At 40.8% G+C, this 25,944-nt stretch overlaps 1 protein-coding gene across 1 annotated transcript in view; it reads right to left on the reverse strand.

Annotated features, from left to right (window-relative positions):
* WASL (WASP like actin nucleation promoting factor) overlaps positions 1 to 25,944 on the reverse strand; it is a 71,944-nt gene that overhangs the window by 19,763 nt on the left and 26,237 nt on the right. Inside the window, exons 2-6 of the mRNA XM_029073419.2 lie at positions 13,070 to 13,204; positions 11,187 to 11,273; positions 10,378 to 10,474; positions 9,461 to 9,484; positions 309 to 477 (exon numbers count right to left, since the gene is read on the reverse strand). Coding sequence (XP_028929252.1) covers positions 309 to 477; positions 9,461 to 9,484; positions 10,378 to 10,474; positions 11,187 to 11,273; positions 13,070 to 13,204 — 512 coding nt within the window. The remainder of the gene's footprint in view (positions 1 to 308; positions 478 to 9,460; positions 9,485 to 10,377; positions 10,475 to 11,186; positions 11,274 to 13,069; positions 13,205 to 25,944) is intronic.

Below are 25,944 nucleotides of genomic sequence, written 5' to 3' on the forward strand. Positions count from 1 at the left end.
ATTAGTTTACAGAAGAGAGAGATAAGTAGACAGTGCTTAGTACAGTGCTTTGCACAAAGTAAGTGCTCAGTAAGTATGACTAAATGAGCAGACAGGTAGGTAGAGAGAGAGAGAGAGAGAGAGAGAGGCTTTGTGGAGTTCTCGTGACATAATATTCCCATAGTAACACAACAAGTGAGTTAGATATCAGAGAATCCTTTCACATAGAATTCCTTACTCTCTTACCAACAGTAAAGTCTAAATCAGTTTTTACTCTTAGAGCAGTACAAAGCAAGAAATACTTGAGATTACTGAAGAAATAGCCTTACTGGAAATTGCTTGGCGTTCCGATATCTGCCTTGGTCAATCTCTTCTTTTTAGCTTTTCCTTTCTTCTTTTCTTTGGTGTGGGAAATGTTGTTGACTTGTGGATTATAAAATCTGTTGGTTGTGATTTCTGGATTCTTGATGTCAACAGTTGCCATTGGTAGATTTGGACCTGTGATCAACCCAAAATAAATCAAAAGCAATTGAGCCAGACTGAAATTTTGGTTTAACTTGATGACACATTCACATGCCTACTGGACTTCAAAGAGGGGTGTAGTGCCTACTGCCTAACTAGGAAGGTTCTGAAATTTTGCATCACCAAAACTTTTCTTGCGATATTATTCTAATAAATAACCCCTTTAGACAAAAGTGGGAAAATAGTTGAAGAGAAAGATAATTATCAAATCAAGTCTAAACAAAACCTGGAGTTGTCACTTTTTATGAATCGGCAAGTACACTTTTTAGAACCTGAACTCTCAGTAACTCTTTTACTTTACATAATGAAGCATTCTGTGCCAAGTCCCTCTGCAAAGCTTGGAAAAGAGATTAGAACTGTTTGGGAGTTTTATGAATGTTGGTATTTGGAAATAAATATAAACCCTAAACTATTGTCTTATGAAAGGTCTATTTGAAATACTGACATACTAATTAAAACATTCCTTTAAGATAGATTTCACCAACTCATAGAAGAAACAAAGCGGTATGTTCTATGCCTGAGTTTTATATTTTAAGTTAGCATGAAACTGAAATACTATAATCTTTATTAGAAAGATTCATATATTTTTACCAATGCACCTTGCTTCCAATCAAATCATTTTTAAATATTTAAAAAGCCTTAGATTAAGAATAATTACATGATATCACATACAAAACCCTTTTGGAAGGACAACAATATTTATTGAAAACACAAGCACTGCTATACTGGGCTCATCCAATGGCCCATTAACCAAATAATAATAATAATGATGGTATTTGTTAAGCTCTTTCTATGTGCTAGGCACTGTTCTAAGCACTGGGTTAGATATAAGGTAATGAGGTTGCCCCACATGGGGCTCACAGTCTTAATCCCCATTTTACAGATGAGGCAAATGAGGCACAGAGAAGTTAAGTGACTTGCCCAAAGTCACAGAGTTGATAAGTGGTGGAGCTGGGATTAGAACCCACAACCTCTGATTCCCCAAGCCCGTGCTCTTTCCACTCCCAAGCCCGTGCTCTTTCCACTAAGCCTTCCTATGTGCCAGGCACTGTACAAAGCGCTGGGGTGGATACAAGCAAATCAGTTTCAACATAATCCCTGTCCCACAAGGGGCTCACAGTCTCAATCGCCATTTTACAGATGAAAATGAAGTGACTTGCCCAGGGTCAAAGAGCACACAAGTGGCAAAGCCAGAATTAGAACCCATGACCTTCTGACTCCCAGACTTGTGCTCTATCCACTATGCCATGTGCTTCTCAATAACCTAGCTCTGGCAATGATGAAGGGTGTCTGGAGAAACAATGTAAGGATCTGCCTCCTTGACTTCCAGTCTCATGGTTAGGCATCCCTCTATTATCAACAACCCTCTACTAATTCTTCCCTCCAACTGCCCCTCTAAGGCCAGGAATCTATTCAACCCTTCCTGAGCATCCTAACATTCCTAAGCTTTCCTCTAAAACTTTTTAGAGAGCTGTCATCTGTGAATTTCCCTGAGCACTTCTTGAATGTATTCCACATTCATTCATTCAATAGTATTTTTTGAGCACTTACTATGTGCAGAGCACTGTACTAAGCACTTGGAATGAACAATTTGGCAACAGATATTCTTATCCACTGTGTGAAAACTTATTTCCTTTTGTTTGCTCTGCAAATTTCAGCAAACTGCCTCTGTACAGATGTTGTGGAATTTGATGTATGGCCATTCTGGAGGAACTCTGTTCACAGATTTTGTGTTATTATAAATATCAATTCTGTTCTCCCTCCTACTTAGACTGTGAGTCCCCTGAGGGAAGGAGGCTGTGTTTAACCTGACATATCTACCCTAGTGCTTAGAACAGTGCTTGGCACATGACATTCAAACACAATAATTATTACTATTAGCAATATTCTCCCTCTCAGCTTTCATCTTTCCAGACTGGCAAACCCTAAACTTTTCAGCCTATTCTAATAAAAAGAAACGGCTCCACCCCTTGATCATTTTTGTTTATCTTTGTTCTACTCTCTTCTTCCTAAGATACAGCAACCAGAACTGCATGGTATTCCTGGTGCAGAAGTAGAATGGTTTCCTATAGTGGTCAGACTATGCTCTATGTTTAATCATCTACATCTTCCTGATGAGGCTAGCTATTTCATTCATTCAATAGTATTTATTGCATTTAACTTAGCTGTTTTAGGCTGTGCTACACACTGGACCAATTCTGACATGAAACTTGTTTTTTTATGACATTTGTTAGATTCTATGTGTCGAGCACTACCCTAAGTGCTGGGTTAGATAAAGACTTATCAGGTTGGACATAGTCTTTGTCCCACGTGAGGCTCACAGTTTAAATTGGAGGGAAGATGATTTAATTTCCATTTTACAGATGAGGTAACTAAGGCCCAAGGTCACACAGCAAGGAGTTGGCAGAACCAGGATTAAAACCTAGGTTCTCAGACTCCCAGACCCATGTTCTTTCCATTAGGCCACACTGCTTTACTCTGAAATGTATAAAGCCTTGTGTACTTATTCTTAACCTCCAAAATATTGAAAACAACTTTGCCATATGTCATATAATATATATATACATATATATCCATTTTTTAAAGAAATTCAGCTTTATACTGCTCGCAACAATTCTGGAATTAGCAGTACCAAGTTCTTAGATCCTAAATTATAAATTGTTCTCCAAGTAAATCCATACCACAATTTAATGAGTACAACATGTTCAGAACCGCATAGAACGGTATGGTCTCTGCCCCCTGGGACAATCAAAATTAGACAGAATGTAAATGGAAAAATAATGACGGAATATGATCGATACCCTAACATCAACTGTAACCAGCAGGCAATCAATAAGTGTTTGGTGATGAGGAGACCAATGACGAAGAATGGATTTTCTTTCCAAAGGTCATGTGAGAAAATTCAGACTTACCTTCTGGTTTTATTAGTCCTTGAGGAATTAAAACAAAATAATTTCCATTGCATCCTTCCAATATTGCTTTGTTTCTATGTAGCAATATTTTCCACATCATTAAACATGCACCTTCCTTATCAGACAGCTCAATAAATGAAGATGCAATAGGCTCAGAGAGCTCATCCTCGGGGAGAACTTGACAATGCAGAGGTTCCAAGCAGCCAACGCTAATACCATCAGTAATGTACTCTGCAAGGGGCATCAGCAAATGTACTGCAAAACATATTGCAATGCTTTATGTTTTGCAAAATCCTCTCCAGGCCTCGGTATTACCAGGCTTGTGTTCCAAAATAAAGAAAACTGTGCCCTGAACTGTAAACAACTCAAAACAGCTATTAAATAGACAGTGTCACACATACCTTGGAGACCCTTTCTTAACATACAATTCTCTGACAAATCCCTTCTTTCCATCCAAAATTTGACTTTGGGACTATTACGATAATTGCAACCCATTCCCTTTACAAAAAACCCAAATCCAAGAATTATAGCCTAATGCATTTTATATACCATTAAAAAGCCAATTTGCTTTTAATCCTTTAACTCAGCCGAAATCTTAAATGCACACTTCTATAAAGGTTACCTTTTTTCTTTAAAGAAAGGATAGGAGGGAAGAGGGGAAACCTGAATTTAAGATCAATGTAAAATAATATAATGTAAGATAAATGATCTTTCATGCCATTCTGTTTTCTCTCTCCTAAACTCCACACAAGGATATAGCAGCCCTGAAGAGCAAAATCAAAATGAATCCTTGGGTTAATTTTTTTACTTGCAACCAACAGCTCAGTTGTGAAGGAGGGCTTGGAAGGGGTCTTGTTGACAGGAGAGAATAGGAAGACTTTAGAATTAAGTGTTTCCAACAATCACTCCGAAAAACCAGAATCCATGATTTAATGTCTTTCGCATGAGACTGATTTTTAGAAGGAAAATGGTGGTTTTAGGAAAATAGTTTTAAGACATTTCTACTTAAAGAATACACTGGGGATAGAAAGCTTCCACTACCAGTCTCCTACCTTGCCCCTCAAAGAATAATTCCTTTTCGCAACAATATTCCTGAACAATCTTTTCTAATTAGGATTCTGGTAATTAACCCCTTTTTTAACATTTCATTTTTCTAAAATTCACCACCCAGTTTTCAATTTAGCAGTGAGAAACCTCAATTAGCCATTTCATCCAGTCCTCTAATACACTGCTAAAGGAGGACTGTCCTTAAACTATTAATGTCAAGTTCATGTTTGAAATTCTCAGGGACCAGTTCTCCCATTTCTTATTTCCCCTGAAGGATCTTTTGGCTTTAGAGTGAAACTGAAATAACAAGGGATTGAAAGTTCAAAAGTTTCCCAAGAATGTGAGGTGGCTGGGAGAGGTCTCTCCCCCTGTGCACCTCCCCCTGCTCCCCACAACCCTACACTCCCCCAAAAAACTGTCCCACTGGCAGGAAAGTCTCCTGGAACCTGGTGGGCAGGATGGGAAAATGATCTCACGTGTGGCAAAGACCCAAAGGGGATGCCACCTGGAGCTATGAAAGGTGGTGGAAAGAAATGGCCTGGCCTGGATGCTGCAGCAGACCGAGTCCAGACCATTTCCACCACAACCCGTAACTCCAAATACCAGGTTGGTCATTAGTGGTTGTGGTGGAAAATGAAAACGAGGTGAGTGGCTTATCTGCAGATTCAGTGATCGGGGATTATGGTGACTTCCATTAGTACAGATAACTGTGAATGAATGATATTTGCTCTGTGCTTTATTAATCCACCAACACCTTCATACAGTAGGCCGTTATCCTCTTCAGCTTTTGGTTCAGGAAAGCGTAATACAAAAAGAGGGTGAGTGAGAATTTCAACAACTTGGGAGGGGGAAAAAAAAACTAGGGAAGGAGAAGAATAATTCAGTTAGATACAAGTGTTATAGAACTAATGGGATGAAAATGAAGAGCACTGCATAAATCAGGATATACATTCCATCTTGAATTCGGTTTACTCTTTTCTCCCCTGGTGTTCTAAATTCTGAATGAGAACAAAAGAAGCAAATAAAATCTGTGACTAAATCTCACCCTTAAAACAAAAACCTCAAAAGAAACTAGCAGAAAAAAACATTTCTGAGTCCCATTTTAGCTTTACCCAAGCCAGTATCTTATTTTGTAAACAGCAATCAGACAGTGGTTACACGAGATTTCTGCACAGCATATTATTCTGAAGAGCCTCCTGGAGAAAGAGGCTCAGTTTCTGTCCTGAAGAAGTTTCAGAAACTGCTGTGTCTTCCCTTATGGCAGAGCCTAACAGGCTCTGAGCCTGTCACTACATGTCGTGTCATGCAATCAGCAGTGTCTTTGGCCCACTCTACTCAGCCGCTCTGGGGCACGCAGGGGAGAGGTGGAAAGGGTGTAAGGGGGATGGAGCACAGGCCTGGGAATCAGTGGAACCTGGGTCCTAATCCTGGTTCCACCACTTGTCTTCTGTGTGACTTTGGGCAAGTCACTTAAATTCTCTGTGACTCAGGTATCTTATCTGTAAAATGGGGTTTTAGACTGTGAACCCCATGTGGAACAGGGACTGTGTCCAACTTGATTTGCTTGTATACACTCCAGCACTTAGTACAGTGCCTGGCACAGAGTAAACACTTCATGAATAACACAATTATTATTATTATTTTTATTATTATTATTGTTATGTGTGTGTATGTGTTGCTGACTGAAACCATAGCAGATTTGGAAATGCTTTGTCAAGAGGAATGACATACTGAAAAGAGCCTGAGCCTGAGGTTACATGGGGTTCTAATCCCAGCTCTGCTACGTGCCTGCTAGGTAACTTTGAGCAAGTCGCTTCTCTGCACCTCAGCTCCCTCATCTGTTAAATGGAGATTCAACACCTGCTCTCCCTCCCACTTAGACTGTGAGCCCCTTGAGGAACAGGGACAGTCTGATCTAATCATGCGCATCTATCCTAGTGCTTAGCACAGTGCTTGGAACATAGTAAGTTTTAAAATACCACAGTTGTTATTATTATTGTTATTAGGCATTGTTGTCCACCAGTTGCTTCTGCTATCTCTGGGTGGGGGGGAACTGACCCTTAATTTACATTACCCACTGTTGGCCTAACTCTTAACCGGGAGCCACCACCCTCCACTGCAAGCTCAGGGGTCTGCAGCTATGAGCCCACTGTTGGACAGGGATTGTCTCTATCTGTTGCCGAATTGTACATTCCAAGCGCTTAGTACAGTGCTCTGCACATAGTAAGCGTTCAATAAATACAACTGAATGAATGAATGCACTGTCTCCCAATGACCTGCCTACTTGAAAATCTACACTGACTTCATGGCCGATTACTAATCTCAAAATGCAGTGAGACAAAATCCACTTAAAGTTATCATATAAAATGAAATGATGACGGTAAAGGATGATTTCACTTTTGCTTTTATAGTTCTTTAATTGTTGTATTTTATCTGTTTTTCCCCTGTTCTGACTCATTTTGTTAACTTTTTCCCCATATGTCTGTCCTCCACTACTTAAATTATGGTTCACAACCCACAGAGACCTCCCATATAAATTAATGGACATGTATGCTTCCCAGCAGTTAATAACAGTGTTTTATACATTGTAAATTCCTTAAAAAGGTTAAATGCCATTGATTATCCAAACATAACATTTTAGGCAAGAATTTCCCAGGTAAAAAGTTAAGCTTTCTTTATGATGATGAAATTTTCTATTCTTCTAGTGCTGCCATTGTCACAGAGAGAATACTGGGCTGGATTGACAACTGGTCTTATCCAATAATAGCATTTATGTTCTTAAGTTCTGCAACCCAACTCTCAAAACAATAGCTCCCCTAGGGTGTTGAATTGAGAAGGATTTAAAAAACAATATTGCCAAGTGTACAGGGAAAGTATTTTCAGACCTTTGTATACAAATATATAAAGGGTCCAAATGCTCACTGTAAAAAAAACAACCACCTGCTAGGAAGGAGTTATCTCTCAGTGAATAGGGTCAGAGAAAAAAAAGACCAGGATGTCAAAATATTTACACAAGTTGCTCTAAATCTGACAATCTTTATAGATGGCTATTTTCTAAGGGGTTGTTCTTTTACATAATTGAGTTGCTAGTTTGAATGTTGCTTCAGAAATCAAAGATTTCATGACCAGCATCTTGGAACTGTTCCTAATAAATATGATTTGATTACTAAGAGGGAGAAATATAAAACAAGTGGATAACTAAATCAACTTAACTTAGGAATATAACTGACCAATTCTCAAATAACACTTGGGTTTTCATTCCTGAGTTTTAAGCGAGTTGGGGACAGTGACACCCTAACCCCCGGGTTTGGTTTTGCCAAATCAGGAGTAACATTCTAGCCTAGTTTGATTGATGATCTTAATTGCACATTATGAGGTAGCAAAATGATCTCTTCTTCAACTGAGTGATATGGGGCTATATACTTCGGAGGCTGATCTGCTGCTTGACCTCTATAGCACAGTAGACGCTGCCACCTCTCCATGCCCAAAAGTCAAATGACACGTTGGCCCAGTAAGCTCACTGTGGGCATCATATGCTGCAAAATACACTGTTCAAGCTCTTAGTACAGTGCTCCATACACATAAGGCGCTCAATAAATACCACTGATTGATTAGAAATGCTTGCCATGGTTGCTATTGAGAGGTGAGATTACCACAAGGCCAAGCATCTCTAGGGACAAGTTATTATTATTACTATTGTTGTTATTATTATTACTTGGTTTAAGTGCTTACTCTCAAGCACTGCTCTAAGCACTGGGGATGATTCAAGTTTATCAGATTGAACACAGTCTTTGCCCACATGGGGGTCACAGTCTAAGTATGAGAGAGAACAGGTATCCCTATTTTACAGTTGAGGAAACTGAGGCATAAGGAAGTTGAGTGACTTGCCCAAGGTAACCCAGCAGGCCACTGGCAGAGCCAGGATTAGAACCCAGGTCCTCTGACTCCAAGGCCTAAGTTCTTTCCACTAGATCATGCTATTGCTCGTGTTTAGACAAGCGATGGATCATGAGCAAATGTGAAAAAAAGGGGGTGGGAGTACCTCCACAGTCAGAGATGTTTGAGTTTTGAGTCCCTTCCTTGCCTTGTCCCTGGCTGCCAACCAGGGGGCTCATATACACTCACTGTGGGGGTGAAAGGGACTGCCCAGCAGGGAGCCTGCTGCCCACTCTTCCCTTTGCCCACCTCACCAGCCCAAGCACAATGATGCCTTGACAGCCCATCTTTGATAGATGGCTCCCATTTATATGCACAAACTATCACATAAATATTCAAATAAGCATTTGTACTAGTAATATGTTCCTGTTTAATTAGAAATTTAAGTGTGTGGGGTGGGCCGGGGGACGGGGCAGGGAGGGAGGAGAATACGGAGAGAGGAGCATTGAAACGTTTTGTTAAGCCAAGGTGATGGGTCAGCCTGAGGTTCCACCACCACCCTCTCCCACCACCTCATCCCATTCCCATTCGCTCAAAGACTGGGCAGTTCAGGGAAGCACCACCCTGCCCACAGATGATATTTTGAGAGAGATAGCTTAATGAAAGGGGATATTTGCAATGTACAACAAAAATCCCCTGAAGCACTTCCACTGCTAAATAGAAACCACAGCGGGCAACATAGCCTTCTTCAACATAGTAATCCTTAGCATGACTCCTACCCATTTCAAATGCTTCAGGGCTATTTGTCTTGGATTCTGAGCAACATAAGAGTGCTGATTGGGATATTTACTTTAATCTGGTATTTGCTGAGCAAGTACTTCTACATACTCCTTCTATGAATTCTAAACTATCAATAATCTGGGCTTCGATTATCCATGCTGCATATTATTCACACAGTTCTGGGGCTTTCTTTTCTCCAAGTCTGGATGCTGAGCTCCAGGCTACCACCCTGTCACCCCAATCATGTCTGCCTTGTGTAGTCCCATCTTCAAATTAAGACTCAAGACCCACAGATTACTTTGAACAACTAATCCAAATTACATCCTGAATAAGAATGTTCTTACCATTGGGTGGGTCCCGTCGTTTTTCTGTTAAAAACAAATTTTTTAAATGTTACTAAAGGAAACTTTGTATTTTCCATTACATGAGACATTTTATTATTTAGAGAGCTATAAATGAATTTATACCACCTTTTGGATTGACAAAGGAACATTTAAAGCCTTCTGGGGGGGTACTAAAATTTATTTCAAATTTGACACTTAATGCCAACCCCCTAAAATCCCCACTTTTATGATTCTGTCTTCATCTTATTGGGTTTAATTCCATAGGCGGGCACTAAGAAGGAAGACACAGGAGACGTAGATCCTGAGACAAGTTACAGGATTTATGACAATGCAGTCAGTTCTGCACATGGACAGGAGATGGAACGAAGAATTAGAGCAGGTTAGGTTTTAAAATTCAACTTCATTACGAGGGTAAGTAAGCATGAGTTCCAGACAACACACTGAATGAGATTTTACCAGGGTAACATATACAAGGGTGTAGGTGAGTAGAATAAGAGTAGGATTTTGGATGGCTTTCAAAATTTCATACATGCACTGTAAGGGGAGATTGAAAGCAGAGCATTTATTGTGACTGAAAAATGCTATCATACTCTAGTGTACACAATAAAACCCTACTGCTTTCATAAAATACGTGAACATGCAACATTACGGCCTCCATGCAAAAATAATATGGCAGAGCACAGTTTATAGAGCTGCAAAGCTTGATTTTGAAATGCTTCTTTCAGTTTGCAAGACAAGGCTTTGTGTTCTGTTTTGTTTTTACTTACATTAAATTCATTAACCCAGGTATTAAATATGCAAGTTTGGCCCATGGAAGAATTTAAATTGTTGGGCCCACCAGTAATTCTGAAGTGTTAGGAAATTGGGTCCCCATAAAATTGACCTTTTTTTAAAAAAGGGGGAAATGAAATATTTACCAGATTTTCTTTGCCGCCGTCCTAAAAGATCTGTAACGGCTTTTCGGAATTTTTTTGCTTCCTCTTCATTAGCAAAATTAAGACCAACTTGACATGTCTGAAAGACAATTAACATACTGCTTAGGCTGACAAAATTAATGGGGATGAACAGTGACAAGAGAAATGGCTTTGGCATGAGACAGACGGTTTAAAAAAAACTGTAAACTCTAGTTCTAACCCAGCAATGACTCATTTCTTAACATATTTCCCGACACATAGTAAGTTTTTAACAAATACCACAATTACTATTACTATATTACTGTTTCAAGAGCATCTAATGAAACCACCAAGTCAAAAGACAGATAAAATGGGCAAAGAAACCTCCTTTGGAGAAATATGAAAAGTAAAGGAGGGGAAGAACAAAGTTAAATCCATCACAAATCCATCACAAAGTTCTATTCTACTCTGCCTCATTCCTTTTTCCAAAACAATAAATTAAGATGTTGGGAAGACAAATCTGATAATTTAAGCAGCTTTCAATTGAAGGATTTGAGGGCTGAGCAGAAACACTTTTTTGAAATTAGGGGTCCTTGGCTTGAAATCCACTATCTTGCTTTAGTGTGTTCTTTTCATACGGGGAAGACAGCTACTTTACATTCTCTTTTAATTCAAATATTTTTAAAATATCTTAAACACTAATCAAGACATAAAAGTATCAATTACATCTTCACAATTACTGAACTAAGGAACCTGTGTATCTTTTGCAGACAAGGCTATACAGCAATAACATTAAAAATTGGCTAAATAGCGTATAGTACATTTGGACTTACATCACCAGCAAAGGTATGAAAATATCCTCTAGGACTATTATATACAAAGTTATTGTACAGCTCCTGCTCCCACAATAGTTTCCCATCCTGAAAAAATAAAATACAGAGTTCAGATTTAGAAATCAATTAAGAGCATTATATTTAGGACTGAAAAGACAGCTTACCATATGGAAGGGGGAATAAACAATATCAATTCAATTAAAGGGTTTTTATAGTAATAATACAGGAAATCTACCTTAGGAAAATTACTTGGATTATTTATCCAGTTATTTATTAATAACGGAAACTGCAACTTAGGACACAATTGCAAGGATAAAGCCTTCCACCTCAAAGTAATATGAGTGAACTGAATTTCTCCAACAATATTCAGAAACAGAATCTACTAATATTGGTAGGTCATTTGGGCAGATAATTTTGAAGTGCCTCAAATATAAATAGGCAGGGACCATGTCTGCCAATTCTATTGTTTTATACTTTCCCAAATGCTTAGTACAGTGCTTTGCACATAGTAAGAGCTCAATAAATACCATTGATTGACTGACAAATGCATTTATTGGAAACTAATCAAATGCCACTCTCCTCCACACTATTTGGGGGGGGGGGGGGCAGAGTTTAGAGTTTTCCCTGTCCTTCCCATCCAGAACTGACATTAGTGCATTTTTCTCTAAAGAGGCCTGGGGCTGAGCTAATTAGCATTTTGGGGATCCTTCCAGCTCTAGTTATGTTGGGAGACCCCTGCCCAGGGTTTCCTCTTGGGGATGGGCAATCACTGATACCCCTTACCATGAAATTTTACTGACCCATTTGTAATCTCAAAAGGCAAATGATTAGACATCCCAACCTGCTCTTTCACGCAAGTGAGGGCTAAACAGGCCCCTTTCACTTTCTTTTAAATAACCCACATGTCCAGAAGGTTGAGAAGCAGCTGCAAATGCATGCATGAAGATTGCCTTCCATAATTCACAGCATCACCTATTGAGGGAATTCGACATCTCTGGCCATTCAATCAGCCATTTCAATCTGCCAGGAATACCATTCTCACCCCCATTAACGACCAGCCCGAATTCCTGGTGGTTGGAGCTGAGGCAACCTCTGGGAGTGGATTAAGGAAATCAATCAGTCGATCAATCAATTGCATTTACTGAGCACTTACTGGGTACAGAGCACTGTACTAAGCGCTTGGGAGAGTGCAATACAACAGAGTTGGTAGAAATGTTCCCTGAGAACTTACAGTCTATAGGAAAGAAGTTTGTTGGTGCCTACTCCTGAAGAATGACATTGCCATCAAACGTTTGAGCACTCAAAATGCTGCTGCCAATTAAGAGCCCCAGAGCATGATCTAGAGGAGTAGGTTGAACTGGCATGCTCTGCCCACAGATAGTGCTCAATAAATACGAGTGATTGGTTGACTGACACCTGAAACGGTGGGCAAAAGCCAGGGTTGATCTCCAGATGTTTGCAGCCTTGGGATGAACAATTCCATGGAAGTGAGATGCCAAATATCATTCCACGAAGTACTCTACCCTGGAATGCCAAGGTGACATAATGCCCTAATATGCTCTTGAGTTGGTAGAGGAATCATCTGATCTGACCTGCAATCCGCTTCCTTAACAAAACTCCGCCCAGAGCAAAGGCATGACTGAATCCTTTTCATTAACTCTAGAGCATCATGCCCATCGAGTCTTCAAAAAATAGTTAAATGGCAGCAGGAGCCTCAGGGATTACAGAAGGGCAACTTGGCTTTATTACTACACATGCCAATTTAGTCTCCTTGGTTAGAAATTAAGGAACCAAGCAAACCAATTCTGTATGGCTCACTGGGATAAGGGGCTGGGGGGGGGGGGGGGAAACAAGTTCAAAAACAATATTAAAAATGGTCTTACCTTAATGTCAAATATTCTGATAAAGTATGATCTTTGTGGATTGTCCTTCACAAGGCAGGCTACACCGCAGCATTTCTTGAGCCACATACCATTCCGATCGGCTGCGTATATTTGAACCACTGCTGAGGACATCGTCTGAAAGACAGAATTTGAAGTCATTAGGAGCTAAAAGTACAAGAGTATTTTTGTTGAAGCACAGAGAAAAATTACCATTCTACCATTGTCTGTCCTCAAGGAGACAACTTTTTTATTATTATGGTATTTTTTTATGTGCCAGGGACTGTACTAAGTGCTGTGGTAGATACAAGCTGATCGGGGTTGGACACAGTCCATGGGGCTCACAGCCTTAATCCCCATTTGACAGACGTAGTAACTGAGGCACAGAGAAGTTAAGTGACTTGCTCAAAGTCACATGGCAGACAAGTGACAGAGCCAGGATTAGAATCCAGGTCTTTTTGACTCCCAGGCCGGGGCTCTATCCACTAGACCATGCTGGTTTTTTAGGCAGAATGGGTTCTGCTAATGGAGTTGGAAGCTCCCTTCTTCCAACTTATCCTAACACTCTTCCTCTTGTTTATATGGGGAGTGGGGGAGACAGAAATTATGGTATAGCCTAGGACTTACCCCAGTGCTTAGTAGTATAGTGGCTGCACATGGTAAGCACTTCACAGATAGCTTTTAAAGGGGGAGGGAGAGATAGAGTGGGTCAAAAAAGGTGAAAAGGAAAAGGGATATACTGTAGAAGAAAAAAAGGCTAACCAATGGGAGACACACACATACACACACACAGACACACACACGGGCGCGCGAGGGGAGAGAGATACAGAGACTTCTACTTAAAGGAAGCCCCAGGTGGGTCTTCCAGCTCCTCCCCAAGGCAGGCTGCCGTCCCCCTCCAAGGTTTTGCTCTCATGGGTGTTAGAATCAATGAGGGCTCACCAAGTTTAGCTCTGTAGCCAGAATGATGGGATAAGTAACGTATCTGTAAATTATATGTATACATTATTTTATTTATATTCATGTCCGTCCCTCCCCTGCAAGACTGAAGATTGTGGGCATGGAACACGTCTAACAACTCTGCTGCACTCTACTCTCCCAAGTGCTTAGTATAGTGCTCAGCACAAAGTGCTCAATAAACACTGATGATGATGATGATGATGATGAGAGAGGCCAGTAATCCCAGGGAAAGTTTATTTGAAATTAAATTTGCAACAGGATTCAGAAAGGGCAAGTATCATTTTCATTCCTCAGATACCTCTGATTCCTTCTGACGCAAGTATTATTCCCACTGCTTCCAAAAGAAGTCACTTCCCAGTTAGATTTGAATTTACCATCACAATCAATGAGGTTGAAGGAGAGAAACTGAGAAAAGTTAGGCTTGTGTAGCTATTTTTTCAAATTGACACTTACACAATAGCTTGAGAGCTAGAGACCAAAGCAAATGAAAAAATACTACTATGAATATTACTGCCAATATTTCCTGCAGCTAAAAGCAAAAATCAATTTACATGAAATATTGTTTATCAAGGACTTTTCAATAATAAATTTATTTTCTTGTCTAATTTTTAAAAAGTTAAAACAAAATTTGATTCATATAGTAACCACAAACTTTCTTTGTGGTCAGGAATTGTGTCTGTTTATTGTTGTATTGTACTCTCTCAAGCAGTTAGTACAGTGCTCTGCACACAGTAAGCACTCAATAAATTCGACTGAATAAATGAATGCTTCCACCTAAGTAATTTTTAAATGGATAGTAATAGAGTTCCAGTGCTCTCCTGTTCGTACATTTACTTTTGCAAATTGATTTCTTGCTTCATTCATTCATTCAATTGTATTTATTGAGCACTTACTGTATGCAGAGCACTGTACTAAGCACTTGGAATGTACAACTTGCTTAAAAACCTAATGTGCTAAATCTTTGATTGGTTCTTGCTTTTGCTTTAGTTTAAGATGTTCTTGCCTCTACAAATAAGGACTTTATTTTAGCTAATCATTACCATGTGCCAATTTACGCGCTAAGAAACAATCTGAAGAGTGTTAAACCAGTTGTTAATTTATTTGTAATTACTCCTTGTTCTACTGCATATGTTCTGATGACTGAACTGGCTCCCAAATTGAAAAAACAAACCAACCCACTTTCTAGTGCCTCACTAGAGTGGCTGAGATGCTTCATTTAGTACAAGAAGTCACTTGCACAGCCATTCATCCTAACAAAATTCACAAGAGGCTGGATATACCTGCATTTAGTAAGTACATTTTTCACCTCTCAGAGTCCAATGGTAAACCAATATTTAATAATTTGACTCTAAATAAAAAATTATAAAAACTAAAAGAATCTCTACTCTTCCAGGCTAGAATTCACAATTTGATCCAAATAACAAGTTTGCTTGCTTTTAATCATAATGATAATTCAGAAATCCTAGAGCTTTAAGATTTACATTCAGTTAAAAAATACAGTTGAATAAGTCCAAAATATCGACTTCCTAATAACCCACAGTGTCAGGGAGTTAAAATGCTACTAAAGGGGGCCTTCAAGAATCTGTGATCACCAGTTACCTCTGACAGGAGAATTTCCCTCCATGGCTACTCTCTTGAAATATAGAATGGCATTAGAATCAGAGCACCCGATTGTTCAGAAATCTGGACAAGTTTCTAGCAAGCCCTTCTCATCCACTGGGCATCAGCATCTCCAGTAGGTAGCACAAGGTGGTCTGAGATATCATACGCATTACCACATGCTGCTGCCTGTCAACTCCCAGGTGCCAAGTACAACACAAGGCGGAAGCGGGCAGATGCAGACGAACAATATTTTAATTAAATTAATGGTATTTACTAAGCCCTTTCTATGTGCCAAGCACTGTACAAAGCACTGAGATGGATATAGGCAAATCGGGTTGGACAAAGTCCCTCTCCCACATTGGGGCCACGGTCTTAAGTCCCCATTTTACAGATGAGGCAACAGAGGCACAGAGAAGTGAAGTGACTTGCCCAAAGTCACACAGCAGACAGGTGGTGGAGCCAGGATTAGAACCCAAGTCCTTCTTTCTGACTCCCAGGCCCATGCTCTATCCAGTAGGCCAGGTAAGTCTGACACCTTAGGGCTCCTCCCTTCCAAGTCACCCTCTCCCTGAGCATCCCTACACCAGAGAAGGGAGCAAGCTGAGGCTAACTCAGACCTTTGGTAATCAAAACCGGACAGGGAGAGGGTGAAGGCCAGGTGTAGGTATGGAGGTTGACAATGCTGCTTCCAGTGATGTGTGACCTATCCCTAGGCTCATGTATGTAGAAAAAATGTAGAAAAAAATGTAGAAAAAAAAATTTTGAAAATATCCAGGTCCTAGGTATTCTGGAATTTTGGTATCATTCCCTATATATTAAGGATGCTGAAGCAATCACAGTTAAAGTTCATTTGTCTTATTTTATGGTGGAGGGAAAAAAAAAAGATGCAACATATCCTGGCCACCAGGAACTGCTATGTAACCAGTGAACATAGAGGCTCCATCTTTTAAGGTGAAAAGTTGGCAGTAGGCAAGACTGACTAGAGTTTCTGTCATGCCCGTGACCCCACCCTCAGTATCCTCTTGGTCAGAGGCAAGGCTCCTGCCCCTTTTCTCACAGGTCAGGTATGGGCCTTAGGCCAAAACAGGGATTGGAGGTTGAAGTAGGCACATGCTCCAGATAGAGTGGATGAGTATTACAACCTCACCCTGTTCCCCTCCCACTGGAACTGGTTCTCCCCATGACTCTAAGATTGGCAGATCACCCAGATGCTTAGTTAGGGCCCTGCCCATCTCTGTCTTCACAGACGCCTCCGGTCAGAGAAAAAAAAATATTTTGTTGTATTGCTTGATGGTGTGTTTCTTATTTTGCCTCAGAGCACTGTTGTGTTCACTCACACTCAATGGTCATCTATTTGATTCTCACTGAGTACAAAATAAATCTCTTCAAGAGAACGCCTGTGATTAAAAGCAAACAAAACTAAAAATTTGGGAAAATTCCAAAATATGGAGTACCAAAAAGCACAAAGCTGCCCTGTTTAATATTTTTTTTTCCCCTCAAAGCGATGTGAAATCTATCTCTTTTGCGCCTCAAAATGATTCGTGCTAACCTTTTCTCCTTTGTGTTATGTTGGAACTGTGTCAAGCTTGGCTACCAAATAGATGGCTGAGCTGGATCGGTTTGGATGAACCAGAGTCCAAACTTTAATCAAGGCTGCCAGGCCTCGAAGACGTTATGACTTTCCTAGAACCCTACAATAACGAGAGCTAGAAGGGACCTTAAGAATCAGCATCTGCTTTTCCCCGGGTGGAAGTGTTAATGAGCAGCGAATGGCAGCCAGATGTACAGAGTTTAGACAAGTTTGCCTACCAGAGCAGGATTAAGCCTGCATATTGGCAAAACAGTGCAAAGCCATTTGCCGTGACTGGCCCATGAAACTTCCAAGTTCTTAAAATAGAATCACTAGGTACCAATGGTAAGTTAGAAGGTCACATAAATTTATGGTGGCTCACATCACCAGCAAAAAGCAACCTTATGGCCTAATAATAATAATAATATTTGTTAAGCGCTTACTAAGGGCCAAGCACTGTTCTAAGTGCTGGGGAAGATACAAGATAAGCAGGTTGTCCCTCGTGGGGCTCACAGTCTTAATCCCCATTTTACAGATGAGGTAACTGAGGCACAGAATATTCATCCATCAATGGATAATGACTCATGCGTTTTCTTGGTAGAACAAACACTTCTATAAAGCCTTGCCCAGTGTTAGAATGCCAGGCAAATGCCACTGCTGACTCAGTGGGAGTTGTGCCTCTGTCCTTTATTGTTGGAAACAACCACAGGCAGGTCTCCCGTGGGTATAATAAGGCAAAATGAAGGAACTTCACTTGGGAATAACCGATGAAGCCCAATGAAACCAAGTTATGTCCAGAGCCGGAACCTCAAAGATAAATACATCAATCACCTGTCAGACTCCAACACAAAATCATCTGAGTGTTTGAATGTGACAAATGATTCAACAACCACTAGTCAGCCATGAGGCAATTTCTTTATTGTCTGGAATGGGAGATTACCTGACTAGCTGCTCACCTTGTTTTTCATTCAAATAAGCCTGTATGGCTAAAAATGACATGTAGTTTTGGGTCCTTTTGTTCTAATGTTAGATTATGCTTTTTCTTTGCATTCACTGAGGAGGCAACAGGTGGTCTGGAGGAAGAGAGTGCATAAAGAAAAGGTGTGAGGGGGAAAAACCCCATTTTGGTTAATAACTGATATAACTTGAACCTTCAGATGGAAAGGATACCTTGCTTTCCATAAAGTTGCTCAAGGATCTCACATTATTTCCGACTAAATTCAAATCTAGAATTGTGCCCTAAGACAGGTATATGCCCCACCAACAAAGTCATGGGGCAAGTTGTACTTCCAAATACTGTTAATCATGGTCATCTTCTGGGAGCTTATGCAGCAGGGAAAGGGGTAAGTAGCCTCCTTTCTTCACGGCTTATCAATTTGTCCATGGCCTGGGGTAGGGGGATGGGAATGAGACTGAACTAGAGTTCTCTGGAGTGGGGGCAGGTGGGGGGCATGGAAGCTCACTGCTCAGATCCCAAGGGATTCAGAATACCAACCCACCCTGAGACCAGGGTCTGAGGACAGCTTGGTTGTGGCTCCCTCCCTCGCCCCTTCTTGTGATCTTGTGGAGGGCTCAGGTCTACTAAACTTGAGGTCGAAGGTCTGGTTTGGGATCCTGGGGGTGCGATACACAAAGCCTGCCCTGGGAGTCCCAGGTCTTTCCTCCTCTCCCTTCTCGGGAAGAAGAGGGGTTGAGCAGCTTGTCATTGGCTAATTCTACCTCCTGGGTTTTGCTTCCCCACCTCCTGAGGCTCCCGATCCAAAATACCTTGTTAGTTTTTATTCCCCTGGTGGTTTTTGCAGCCAGAGCACATAACATCAGCACTCCCAGACTCCGGAGGCAGTAATCTTTCCCACAATCCTGTTCACTCCTTATTCTTACCTGTCCATTCCTTCCTTCCTTTTCTCTCTCTCCCCTGCACCCTCAACTCCATTTTTCCTTTCTCCCTGATTGTCCCCTCTCCCTGAGGTGCTCTTTTGCTATTTTAACCATGGGATAGGACTTTGAGTGATATGCACAAACCCAAGCTGGTTGCTCAGAGAAAAGCAGAACTCCCAACTGGTGTTCTAGTAGCAGCAGGAGAACCACCCACAGCAGTTCCCTCACCGTTCACAAACAAAACAAGCCATGTTCTTTCTCATTTTAACAAATGATCAAAAAAAAAAAAAACAACAAACCAAAAACAACCTGGTAGCGCAAAATGCAAACTAACCTCTGTTGGCTTTGCTTGTCCCTGAGTCTTTGGGTCACAGGTGACCAGGTGTCCAAGATGCAATTTAGCCAGAAGGAACTGGGTTCTAATTCCAACTCCACCACTCATTTGCTTTCTGACCTTGGGCAAGTCACTTCATTTTTCTGGGCCTCAAATACTACATCAGTAAAATGGGGATGAAAACTGAAGTCCTACATGGGACAAAGGACCGTCTCCAATCCGATTAGCTTGTACCGGCCCCACTGCTTAGTGCAATACCTGGCACACAGTAAGTGCTTAATAATACCATCAAAAAACAAACAAGTGAAAATTAAAACCTAAAATGCTCTACTAGAGATTAGGGCTGGAAAAGACAAACACAGCAGTGTTTGTATTCCAAATGTGATTGTTTCAAACTGGAGCTCAGGATAAACATACAGCCTAATGTAAAATTAAGAAGTTTGTCAAACTTACTTGAAGTTCAACCCCTAGAGAAACAAAGAGTGTATAATACAGAAGAGGTATTAAATAAAGAGGTTCAGGATTTTTTTCTCCCAACAAATTATTTCACTTCTTTAGAAAGGCTATACAGCAAAATATAAATGGAACAAAGTTTCTTCCATAAAGGCACTGCAGTGATAAACCAGAGCCCCAAGAAGTAAGTTTAATAAAGGAATGAAAGAATTTAGAATGGGGACCACATGTGACCTCTTTTCCATTAGCTTGTCCTTTCTGAATTGCTTGTCTTCTTTATTTTGGCTGGCACAGAAGGATTCTTCTGCACCACTGAACCCCCAAATACCTGGCATTTATAAGTAAAAAATGTTAATGAATTTTTGGCTGCATTAAAATTGCACGACGTTTTTGAAGTTTACTCCCATTTATCTTACAGGCAAAAGAAACACGTGTGAGAGGTTTTTTCCAACACCGTGATGTCTTATATCCAAACAGGCTTGCATTTTCAGACCAATGGTCCTTTAATTCCTGAACAACACATTCCCAGGCACATAGTGAAAACACATGTTATGACAGAACCAAACATACCATGCACAATTAGAAAAAAAGGAAAAATCAAGGCCAGGTTCTTACTGCGTAGAAATACTGACCAAATGATATCTGCTAGATTGTCTGCTTTTCCACCAGAAAGTAAACTCCTTAAGAAGAAGCCTAGCCTAATGGATAGAGTATGGGCCTGGAAGTCAGAAGGACCTGGGTTCTAATCCCAGTTCCTTCACATGTCTACTGTGTGACCTTGGTCAAGTCGCTTAACTTCTTTATGCCTCAGTTACCTCGTCTGTAAAATGGGGATTAAGACTGTGGGAGGACTCTGTCTAACCTGATTAGCTTGTGTCTACCCCACTGCTTAGTACAGTGCCCAGCATGCAGTAAGCACTTAAGTACCTTAAAAAAAAGGATTGTGTCTGTTAACTCTACTGTATTCTTCAAGTGCTTAAGACAGTGCTCTACTCAGAATGTACCCTTAATCTATTCTCTTAAGTGTTCAGGGTACCAGAAAAATTAGTCAAAGTTACCAGAGAAACTATGGTGAAAAACAGTGTGGAAAATATTGAACTAGCTCACAATTTAATAGTGCATGCTTCTGACAAAAGAAGTGGTTTTCAGAATGGAATCTTTACTTATTTTATACAGCCTGCTTTCAGAAGCTTATATAGAAGGTAGTACATAATTAAAAGTGATATAGTTCAACTGGAGAAAACTTTTAGACACTACTCTAGATACACATTTCGTATATCAAAGGAGAAACAATCTCAAAATAATAAAAGCAATTGTAAAGGGGGAAGAAAGACTGTTAATGGCTTCTAAGACGAGGATCCCAAGTCTTTACTTTTTCTGTTTATTACAAAAAGTGTTGTGGTTTTTATAAAGAAAAACTGCAGGACAAAATCCCAGTTAAGGGTTTGAAATTCAATTACATTAGAAGAATCCTTGTCAAAGCATTCAGTGGTACATTTGGAAGCATTATTTTAATACCTACCAAGTTTCAAAATTTATTTTAAAATCCACTTTCTAAGAGTCTTAAACTGATTTACAGTACTTCCTCAAAATCACAATTGAGGGAACAAAGTCTTTGGCCATAATAGGAAAGTCCACCTGGGGTATGCTGATGTCTCTTCAATTTTGATTTAAAATAAATTTCGATATTTAGTTTGCCAATGTTAAAATACAACGCAAGAGGAAAGTTAATTAGAAGCAATTTCCAGTCTGGTTGAACAATATATTCCCACACCCTCAATACCAATCTAGTTATCCAATACTCCTATCCTACAGATCCCTGATGATTAGTAAGGAAGGACATTTTTTTCCAGCCCCATCAATAGCTACACTGAAATGAGTTCTCTAATGAGAATGGAAATTGTGTTCAAACCTTGGACAGTGCAAAACCTTCTCCCTAAAATCCTGGAATGACCTTTCTTCTATTTAAAGTGGCAACATCCCTTTGGAATAAAATTGCTTCCAGGGTCTACTAGGGCTAAAAGTAAATGACAACTGTTATGCTACACCACTTTTCGTTACAATATTGAAGAAAAACAAAAAAAGACCAACTAAGTAGCAAAAACACTGAAGCAAGGAAGGTGTTCTTAGTCAACTCCAAAATGCCCTGGGCTGATATTTCTTGGTAATGTGATGATTTGGGGCTTTGTGCAGGCCGGAATGTGTCTCGGCTTAGAGCCAGCAGTAGCAGAGGGCCAGAAGCATCAGTCTTGCTGACAGAGAAGCCGAGGCTGGCGGCTCTGTTCCCTATATTTTGCTGGCTCCAGGCCGAGAGGTGGTCCAGCCCTTGTAGAAGTTCCAATCTCCACGGCTTGGGTTTGGGACTCGGGCAGAGGCGAGTTGGACTGGGTTGGGGCCAAGACAAAGAGACGGCCCTGAAGGCTGTTGGAAGAGCCTGAGTCACAGGAAAACCACGCCTGCTGCCCACCGCTACTGCCCCAGAATCCAAGGTCACTGGCGGGGAGACAGCTCTGAGAGCAAAGGGTTGACCCCAGAGTTGGCTTTGAAGTCAGAGGGATGCTGAGTCCAGTGGTGAGAATGGCTCCTGAGGATGGGGAGGGGGTGAGAAATGTAGATGGCACTTGGCTTTTGCTTCCCAGGTTCCTCCTGACTCCTTATAACCATTCTTGGCCTTGGTGGGAGGCAGCTGGCTGAACCCCAGCTACTCGCTGACAGTTTCCAAGGAGATATTGGTCTATGGATTGAGGTTTCATCCAAGAGAAACAACTTCATTAACATGTAAGGCTGGGCAGAACAGAAGCAAGAGACAATTTGGGAGCAAAGTTAGCAGGAGGAGGGGAAGAGAACACCAATAAGCTAATTGATAAAGGAGCCCTAGGAAAGCACATCCAAGTGTGTTTCTGAGGGGACGAGTGACTATATTTACTGTTCCTAGATCTCATCTATCTTGTCGCTGACCTCTCACCCACATCCTGCCTCTGGCCTCGAATGCCTTCCCTCTTTATATAATAATAATCATTGTAGTATTTGTTAAGTGCGTATTATGTACCAGGCACTGTACTAAGAGCTGGGATGGATACAAGCAAACTGGATTAGAGAGCATCTCTGTCCCACATGGGGCTCACAGTCTTAATCACCACTCTACAGATGAGATAACTGAGGTACAGAGAAGTGAAGTGAATTGCCCAGGGTCACAAAGCAGACAAGTGGCGGAGCTGCAATCAAAACCCAGGTCCTTCTGACTTCCAGGTCCGTGCTCTATCCACAGCTTCTCTTTCTGAAAGACAATTACTCTCTCTACCTTCACAGCCTCACTGAAGACACAACTCCTTCAAGAGGTCTTCCCTAAGTCATTTCCTCTTCTTCCCCTCCCTTCTGCATTACCCTTGCACTTGTATTTGCTCTCTTTATTCACCTATCCATCAGCCCTGCAGCACACTTAGGTACTTATCTGTAACTTACTTATGCATATTGATGCCTGTCTCCCCATCTAGATTGTGAGTTCACTGTGGGCAGGGAATGTGTCTACCAACTCTGTCATATTGCTGTATTGTATTCTCCCAAGCATTTAGTACACTGCTCTGCAAACAGTCAGTGCTCGACAAATATGACTGATCTATGGATCCTTTCAAGGATGGGAATTTGTGAGGCTGGATTCAAGCCAAGTCCAGACTGATTCACTCTCTTCTATGCCTGTTATTTGGGCCTCTTATGGATCTAGGACCAGGGACAATGGATCCAAGTATGCTTAGGGACTGTGTAGTGATTATGATCACACCTAATATCTTCCCCTCTACAGTGTAACTTGATCATATGCAGGGAGTAGGTCTGTGTGTCTGTTGTACATTCCAAGTTACTTCTTCCAGTGCACTGTATTCAGGACCTACTCAAAAACCATTACTACTCCTACCTCCCTTAAGTCAGTGGAGGTCCTGAGCAAGACATGGGCCATGTGGACTATCTGCTCTTTTATATTAATAATAATAATAATAATGGCATTTGATTAGTGCTTACTATGTGCTGAGCACTGTTCTAAGCGCTGGGGTAGACACAAGGTAATCAGGTTGTCCCACATGGGGCTCACAGTTTCAATCCTCATTTTACAGATGAGGTAACTGAGGCACAGCGAAGTCAAGTGACTTGCCCAAAGTCGCACAGCTGATCAGTGGCGGAGCAGGGACTTAAACCCATGACCTCTGACTCTCAAGCCTGTGTTCCTTCCACTGAGCCACGCTGCTTCTCTAACAAGACAAATGACTGGAGAGTCTTTACACCACAGGATTGAAGTCCCAGTCCCTGCAGGAATGGAAGGACAGGGAAGAAGCAGGAAACCCAGGGTCCCAAGATTCCAGGTCAGCAGGGTTCTCGGGCCCAATCGGCACCTCTGGAATGGCATAGACTGTAAGCCCGTCAAAGGGCAGGGACTGTCTCTATCTGTTACTGATTTGTACATTCCAAGCGCTTAGTACAGTGCTCTGCACATAGTAAGCACTCAATAAATACTACTGAATGAATCTATCACCTCAGTTTTCAAGAGGGCGGGAATGTGTCTGGAATGGTGAGGTGCCCAAAGACAGCCCCCTCCAAACCGATTTAGCCAACATAGTTTTACCATTTCTGTTGAATTTAAATTTGTTTTCATTGTGGTTTGGCTTATATTCGTATTTTTCTATGTGTCTGTCCCTCCCCACTTAGAAAGAATTCATCAGATTTTCTAAAAATTGACTCAGTGCTTAGCCCAGTGCCCTGTACAATATGAGCACGCAACAGCACTAACAAAAAGAGTAATAACTACTCTTCTCCCCTGTCATGGATTAACAAGTCCACTACACTTACCAAATTTAGATTTATATTGTAGTAGTAATGTAAGCTCCCTCTAGACCAGTAGCACCTTGTGGGCAGAGAATGTGTCTGCTATGTTGTTATACTATACTCTCCCAAGCACTTAGTCCAGTGCTCTGCACATAGTAAGAATTCAATAAATATGATTGATTGATTTGATTGAATAGTAGTTGTAGCAGCAACAACATTTAGTGAGTACCCTCTTGGTTTGGTACTTGGGAAAGTACAAAATAAGAAAGTGATAGGTTCCCTGATGACAGGGAGCTTACATTCTAACAAGCGCATACTTATTTACAACTGGGGAGGTCAAAAATATGTTTACACACACACACACACAAACACACACATACAAACACACACACAAAAGTATTAGAGTTGGCTGAGGGTGTGATATGGCTCATGGTACTGGGAAATTAATCGGGAAGAGCTTACTTCTGTGTAAAGAAACTAGTTCCTTGACCATAATGTTTTGGCACATTGAGAGAAGATCTAAGACCTCTTGAAAACATAAAATGTGTTTATCACCAAGCATCTAATATTTACTACTGTTTCTAAAACTGTTCTGCTAAAATGTTACTCTCAGACTTAAAAAATCTGCATTTCTACTGAGGAGTTTATTGAGACTTAGAGGCCAAAGCAGTTCACTTCTACAGGTACCCTCCTCCTCCCCAGACAATCATTAATCTGATAGGACTATCCATCTTCATATGTTCGTTAAGTAAATTCCAAAATAAGAACCAGAACTGGGTGAAGAGTCAGAAAATTTAATCTTAATCAAACATGTCAATACTTACCCAGAAAAAAGGGTTCTACTCACTACTGCTCATGGGAGATGAAAAATTAAAGTACTGCTCCCTTCTTGCAATTTTATTTGCTTGGGATATTTAATTAAAGTTGTATTGATGTCTCAATGGACCCAATAATTATAACTAGGAAAGTAATTATAAGATGCCTTCTCCAGCTTTATTAGAATGGATTTTTGGAAAAAAAAAAAAAAGAATGGAAACTAGACTGTGATAAGCTATTCAGTGAAATTTCCACCACTACTAATTTCAGTGAGAGGGAAGTTCAAACTTTGATGGTCTCTAACTCCCTCAGATTAGCCCATAAGGGGATAAACAGAACAGTGTTACTTCATAGCAGACCCCACCATCCACCTTGTCTTCCCCACTGCACTAAATGCTTACCTTGGGGCTTTGAAACCATCTGTGTGGTAAATCAATTATTGGGGGTGAGGGG

The sequence above is a fragment of the Ornithorhynchus anatinus genome, chromosome 10 (genome assembly GCF_004115215.2).
Source record: "Ornithorhynchus anatinus isolate Pmale09 chromosome 10, mOrnAna1.pri.v4, whole genome shotgun sequence".
NCBI lineage: Eukaryota > Metazoa > Chordata > Mammalia > Monotremata > Ornithorhynchidae > Ornithorhynchus > Ornithorhynchus anatinus.